Source organism: Stegodyphus dumicola, chromosome 5 (assembly GCF_044657685.1).
Source record: "Stegodyphus dumicola isolate Sdum_Otavi_A_Nest chromosome 5, ASM4465768v1".
In the NCBI taxonomy this organism is placed as follows: domain Eukaryota; kingdom Metazoa; phylum Arthropoda; class Arachnida; order Araneae; family Eresidae; genus Stegodyphus; species Stegodyphus dumicola.
In genome coordinates, this window is record NC_140772.1 from 83,372,598 (window position 1) to 83,380,039 (window position 7,442).

General features: G+C 32.4%; 1 protein-coding gene across 2 annotated transcripts in view; it reads left to right on the forward strand.

Moving 5' to 3' along the window:
* The window catches only part of kdn (citrate synthase), a 58,492-nt gene extending 51,273 nt beyond the window's left edge, over positions 1–7,219 (forward strand). For both annotated transcript variants that reach the window (XM_035366868.2, XM_035366873.2), the window contains exons 8-10: positions 2,409–2,510; positions 2,605–2,814; positions 6,432–7,219. In XM_035366868.2, the coding sequence (XP_035222759.1) occupies positions 2,409–2,510; positions 2,605–2,814; positions 6,432–6,596 (477 nt within the window). In that variant the 3' untranslated portion in view covers positions 6,597–7,219. The remainder of the gene's footprint in view (positions 1–2,408; positions 2,511–2,604; positions 2,815–6,431) is intronic.
* The last annotated feature ends 223 nt before the right edge of the window (positions 7,220–7,442 follow it).

Below are 7,442 nucleotides of genomic sequence, written 5' to 3' on the forward strand. Positions count from 1 at the left end.
GTGGGCCGCTGCATTTGCTTTATGGTTGGTAGTGATGGTGCCAGGATTCATCACCTGCCACAACTGTGTCCAAGAAATTATCCTCAGCACGATATTGGAGAAGATGCTGCAAAACCAATCCCATGCGAAGCCACCTCTGATTGTCTGTGAGATTGTGTGGCACTCAATTTCTCCATAATGATGGTATGAACAGAACCAAAACTTGCAGCACTCACCAAAACTCACCATCTCACTGAAGTCTTTTATTGTACATAATCTATTTGCACAGATGATCTGGTCAGCTTCATTCACCAAAGCCTCCATGATTACGAGGTGACTTTGACCAGGTCACGAATTGCCTCTCAAAGATTTCCGTCCCTCGCAGAAACACTTGTGCCAGTCTTTCATATGAGTGTTCTTTGTGTACTGTTTTCATTCGGCGATACACTTCACGAACTCCAACAGTTTTTGCCACTAAAAAATGAACAACACTATGTTGCTCTTCTTTAGTTGCAAACATTATGCAAATGATCGACAAATCATTGCCTGCCGGACATTACTGTTGGCTGACAGCCAGCGTGTATTATGGAGTTATGCATGATTATCTAGGGCAAGCCCATTCTGCAATAGGGGTTGTCTTTTTTAGCTTCTGCTCTTTACACACAGTTTTCATGACAGTCACGTAAAAGTATCAAATTGTGACCGTTGTTCCAATTTCATCCAAACTCGAACAGCGAAGTCATGGACACAGTGCAAAACTGGTTTCAATTTCGGCCAAACCCCTTTCTATGAATGAGGTGTTTACTGCTCTTGGTGCAACAATGGGACAAGTGCTCATGTAAGTTTGGTGATTAGATTTGAAAATCAATAGTATATTTTCATTTTGTGGCTACTGCTCCATTTTAATTTCATCTATACTTGTATATTGAATTGATTTTAATATTTTCCCCATTCTTATTTTTAATTTTCTTTGTAAGGGAATTCTAAGACAATCCTAAACTCCTTATTGAAACTTTCTTTGCATTGATGGAATCAGGTTTTTACAATTTTTCACTTCATTTTCAATAATAAATAGACCTTTAAAGACTTTGCAATAGATTTCTGTGTTGGTGAATTTATCGTGTTGTCAATGACTTAACATTAGGAACATTAGAAAATGTATGTACCTTTTTCAAGTATTCATTTGGAGTTGTCTTTCCATGTAAATATAAGTGATGGTTTGTACCTCTTTGATTAATAATATTGCATATTTTACACTGAGGCATTTTTAAACCAAGCATTTCTCAACATTTTTTAATCATAGAACAGGAATATTTCTCTTCAGAAAGCGCAAACACATATCCTTCGATTCACAACTTGTTTGCATGCAGTATTTTGAAATAAAGGCAAATTTAAAGCAGTAATTATTTCACATAATGAGCTGTTTCCAGAAATCGTTATTCCAAAGCATTTGCTTTTTTAAAATTCTCAATCGATATCACTCTAAAAATGTGCAAACATCCTCTGTAAGTCATATTGAATGAAATTTTATCCGTGTGTGTATATATAAAAATGTTTATATATATATATATATATATGTATGAATTTAACAAACATTCTCTATTCATAAAAAGCAAATTTAAAGTTAATTAAATTTTAAATGAAATTGAATTACAAATAAATGATTAATTATTGCTGCAAACTAATCTACAATATCATTTAAATTCTGAGAACATATGTAAATCAAGTGAAAGTATCAAAAAAATATATATATATAAAGAATATGCCTTATTGTGGTGTTTTATGATACAGTAGAATGCACAACACAGCTCATGGCAAAAAAAAAAAAAAAAAAAAAAAAAAAAACTTTGATTTCAAAATGTAAACAACAGAGAGCAGGTGATCTCCATCTTGCATATTGGCTATCAAAAGCTGATGCATATCTATAGCAGGAGAGAATGTACGGAATTATTGAATTTTCCCATGCATGCTATTATAATTGGTAGTAGCATGAGATCCGTGGTTCAAATCCCAGTGTGGACTTAATTAACTTTTCATATTTCCAGCTTCATAAAGTCTAATAGCTCATTGATCATATTCTTTTAAACTTAATGAAGCAGCTCTTAATCTTTTTTTAATAATTATTCATCTTCTAATTACATTAAAAATATTACAACAAGGCTAAGTTTCCCTCGAATTAAGCATAAGTTTAAAATTTACCATATATAATTTGAGTATCTTTATGTGAAAAGATTGTTTAAATGAGGCATCTGGATCTCATTCAGATGTATCAGAGTGCACCATTCGTTATTTCAAGAACCGTTAATATAAATATGCGTGTAATATTCCTGTGGTAAAACAGTTTCATATATGCTGTGTGTAATTTACTATATGAAATGTTGACAATGTTTTACTGTATGTGTAGTGATTTACTTTAAGAAAAATTTTAGGAAGTTCTAGTCTGGCTTACAAAACTTCAAAAAGAACTTGGAACTGACGTAACTGAAGAACAGTTAAAAGAATTTGTGTGGAAAACCCTGAAATCTGGACAGGTAATCTATAGAAAGCTACTTTTATGTTTTCAATTATTTAATTCAGTGTTCTGATTATTAAAGCATTTATTGTAATAATTGATTTGAATTACAGGTTATACCAGGATATGGTCATGCAGTTTTGAGGAAGACTGATCCTCGTTATGTAGCACAACGTGAATTTGCCATGAAACACCTGCCACAGGATCCAATGTTCAAATTAGTATCAACCATCTATAAAGTTGTTCCTCCAATTTTACTAGAGTTGGGAAAAGTCAAAAATCCTTGGCCAAATGTTGATGCCCACAGTGGTGTTTTATTACAGGTATGATATGTTTTCTTCACTTGAGAGTATATTTATTTAATTTTCTATAAGTACATTTATGTCAAGATTTTAGAATCTCAGAAATTTATATCAAAAGAAATACATGTATCTGGTTGTAACAAAAGCTTTCCGTCACAAAATATTCTTAATAAAGTTAGGGGGGAGAAAGTAATACCTTTAGTGTGAGTAGTAATCACCACCCAGATCTATAATTTTCTGCCAGCATTGTGGTAGTTTTTTCAAAGCCTATAACCCAGTAACTTGGTGGCCACGAGTCCAAAAACAGATCAACCTCATTTCGGATATCCTGTCAGAATGAAAGATAGCACCAGCAAAGATGTAGCTGCAGGTGTGAAAAAAGGTAGAAGTCCAAACGAGCAATGTCAGGGCTATGCGGTAGGTGTGGCAAAAGATCCCATTTGCGTCCATATAGAGTTCAGCCGATGAATGCAGACACTGGTGGTCTCTTGCATTATCGTGATGAAACTTCACCTTTTTGTCTCGGAACCCAGTTCGACATTTTTCCTTGATAGCAGCTTCAACATGGACTTGCATCTCGCGCTAAACCTTACTGCCAAGGGTTTGACCTCTTTCCAGATACTTTTTGCAGGTAATACCATGGCAATCCCACCAGACACAAAGCATGATCGTTTTGCTTGTCAAATTGCACTTTGTGATGCTGCCAATGGGCTCACCGTTCAGAGATGAACCCCCTTTTCGGCCTGTGTTGCTGAAGTAAATCCACTTTTCATCGCAAATTATGATCCAGTCCAGAATTTAGTCCTTGCATTGATATTCGAGCAGATTAATGCATGCCCGAACATTTCTGTCCTTCAGTCGGCTCATGCTGCACCCAGCAATTGAACTTGTAAATCATGTTTATTCAATGCATAGTGTGACTAATGGACATGACACTAACATCTAACTTTTTAGCAAGGTCTCGAGTGGTTGCATACTGATCTCCTTCTGCAAGTTATTGCAGGCGGGAATGCTCATCATACGATGTCCTACTCATTATCATAAGTAGGCCAGCCCGAGCGCTCTGCTTCTTGAATGCCATAGTCCTTGTTTTTTAACTTTCGGTACCAAAACTGTCAGAGTCTCATATGATACAACATTAGTACATAAAGCTATACACATAATTTGGTGAGATTCTTTAGCTGACATTTTACAACAGAACTAGAAGTAAATACTAGTTCTCACCTGGTAGCATTATAGTTCCATTTTAGACACATTTTACTTAATAATTTTTTTTTACAAATTTCACAGCACAGTTTTCTAAAGCAAGTCTTTCTTTCAAATGCCAAAAATCATTTGCCAAAATATGATTAAGTACACCCATGTGAACTATTTGCGTTGGCAGGACACTTTCATGAAAAACATAATCTAAATAGACTGTGATAAAAATGTTAAAGGAAAGCTCTACTAATATTACTTAAATCATAAACAAAATGAAAGTAAAATCACTTAGAAATGTAGAGTGAATCATTTTTTTTATTTCAAAAAAAATATCACTGACTTAAATAATTCATTGGCAATTAAAATATAAGTATGGAAAAAATAATGGAGCTCCATGTAATTTTTTAAATTCCCTTAAAGCAAGATTTTTTTAAAGGAAATTGAATCCACAACAGCGATTGTATACCTGACCATAAAAGTTGATGCACATCTATTGGCAATTGAAGATTTTCATGTTTAGTTTTCTAATGAACATCAATTTACAAAAATTAGCATTAAAATGTATTAATCAAATGTGGCCACAAATATTTTCAGGCAACATTTTCCAACCAAGGATTGTATAAAATGCAGTATCATGCAACATAATATGCAATACAGTATTCATGATACATGCATAAATATTATAAATTAATAAATTACACAGCAAGACTTTATCAGCATTCAATAAAATAATAATAAATGTATTAATTTTCCCCTTTTCAATGCATTTTATATCAAAAAACTGAAGAGGTTCGCTGTTTTACTTTAACTGTCAATAGAAAGTACTGGAGTGAGAAAATGCTGTGCTCTTTATTTTATAGTATCATTTACATTTTCAACCAGTGGTACAACAATAAAAGCTAAGTTGGTAGAAATCTCCAGGAGAGATTTAAATCTTACCATTTGGATAGCCGTCTATAACAGCTAAAAGATATAAACCATGTTACGAAAAACTGCTCATTCAGTTATGGAGCCACCAACATTTGCAAAATGCTTGCTGACATTGAGTCCATAGTCATATGGATTTTTATCACGTCAGAACCTCGCCATAAATTCAAGCTCTCCCCCCCCCCAATGAAAAAGAGGCATAGTTAACTGCAGATAGGTGAAACTATGAATACTGGCATTAGCAAATGAAGGAATATAATATATTGAAAACATATAAATACATATATTATTATATTTGAGTATACAAGTTTCTTCCTTTTCTATTTTTTAAATAGTGAATATTATAAAAGCTTATAACTTACCTTAAAATGAAATAAATTTTTAATATAATTTTAACTGTTCATATTGTTAAATATAGTATTTAATTTGAAGAGTAAAGTTGTTACAAATTTAGTATGTAAAGAACCAAGGATAATTCGTAATGATATACTACTGGTTGGCTATTTGCCAAGACAAAATTCTTCACAGGGGCACTTTGGCATAAAGGTTCCTGCACTCATAAAAATTTAGCAGCTAGTGTTATATTGGATAATAAAAATGTATTAAGGATTATAATAATTTTTAATTTGAACAGAATAACAGCTGCAGATTTAGAATATATGCTGGATTTTCTGGAGAGAATCTTTCTACCAAGTGGCTGAATGGCTAAAGTCTAACAGCTTTGACAGTCAGTCTCACATTCAGTAATGTTAGAGTGAGTTGCTTGTGTATTCTAAGCTGGTGTAGATTTTGCTGCATAATATATTTCAGATCATATATGTGAGCCAATTTTTCATAGAAAATCCTCCTCAAATGAATCTTTGTTTCAAGTATGTTGTCTATGAGTTGCCATGGTAATGTAAAACAGCCATATTTATTTTTGAATATATATTCAATAAATGGCTATTGTTACTGAACTGCTTAGAATAGCTAATATAGTTTCATGGATATACATGAATGAGTTACCTTTGAACACTTATATGTACAGTAAAGATGGTAACTGCCTCATGTTGACATCTTTGATAAAGCTTTCCTGCACACATTTAGTGATGAACCAGCCAGCATTGCAGTATCTCATGAAGTTTGTCTTGTTCCCCCCCTTTTTGTTGTTGTTAATGGTTTTCCTGATTCTGGAATTATTTAATTTCATATGTATCATAGCAGCCATTCTTACTGCATTTAAAATAATCTGTTGACTTAAAAAAAAAATTGGTTCAGGCATTCCAGTGTGTTTCTATCAGCAAGCATATTAAAAAAAGTTTATAATGAAATATTTTGTTTTTGTACCATTCCAAAGCTCTAGCTGCAAGTAATTATTTGCTATAATATTTGTGAATAAATTATGTTCCATAGTTAAATTCTTAGTGAATTTATCATGATATCATTTACTTTTCTTGATTAGTAATTTTAATGAAATAAATAAATTGTTTACATCTCGCTTATATTTCTTGTTTTTATTTAACATTTTTCAGTACTATGGTATGACAGAGATGCAGTTTTACACTGTTCTGTTTGGTGTATCACGTGCCCTTGGTGTAATGGCATCCTTAGTATGGGACCGTGGAATGGGTCTGCCTCTGGAACGACCAAAATCTATGACAACTGATGGACTCATGAAGCTTGTTGGAGCTATTTAAAAGTATATTTTCAAAGCCTAGGGTCTAGGTTTGCCATGCACACCACTTTACAAGATAGCAGTAATTCCAACAGGGGATTTTAAATTGATGTTTGCCACTAGAAGGTGAACAGCTTGTGATAGATGTTGGGTAGATGTCAGTGTCTGCTAACTCATGAGATGATTGAAGTGAATGTTTGCATAATAGATCATCATATAAAATTTTCATCTTGAAATTAAAGACTTAATGCTTTGAAGGCCAGCAATAGACTTGTGAAGTTTCTCATTTGCTCATTCAGGTTTTTTTTTTTCTTAGTGATTACTCGCTACTTGTATCAGACCTTGGCACTACCTGCAATTTGTTTTTCAAAATAAAAAAAAAATATATAAAAAGTTTTTGTGATAATTCGTAGAATGAATGTGGTGTATTAAAATGTGGTGATGGAAGAACTTTAAAATTTTGTAGTTTCTCTGGGTATGTATAATTTTAATGTACGTACTTATAAGATTTGAATTACTGTAATTACTTTACATTCACTAATTTTATGAATTTTATGATGTCCTGTACTGTTAAAAATGACAATAAGTAACTTATAGTTGCACTTGTACCTGAAATTTATTAATAAATACAAATATATGTCCTTATCTTTTGTGTAAAGATATATTTAATACATAGCATGCATTATATTTTTAAAGACTCTAATAATAATAATTTCTAAAACTGATTTGCACTAATTGGGTAGTTTTAAAATGTTTACTATTTTCTATTTGATTTAAATAGTGCACATTTGAATTCTTGCAATTTAAACTTACAGTATGTGGATTTTTCAAAGATTATAGATGATTTAGCTTATAGATGATAATGAAA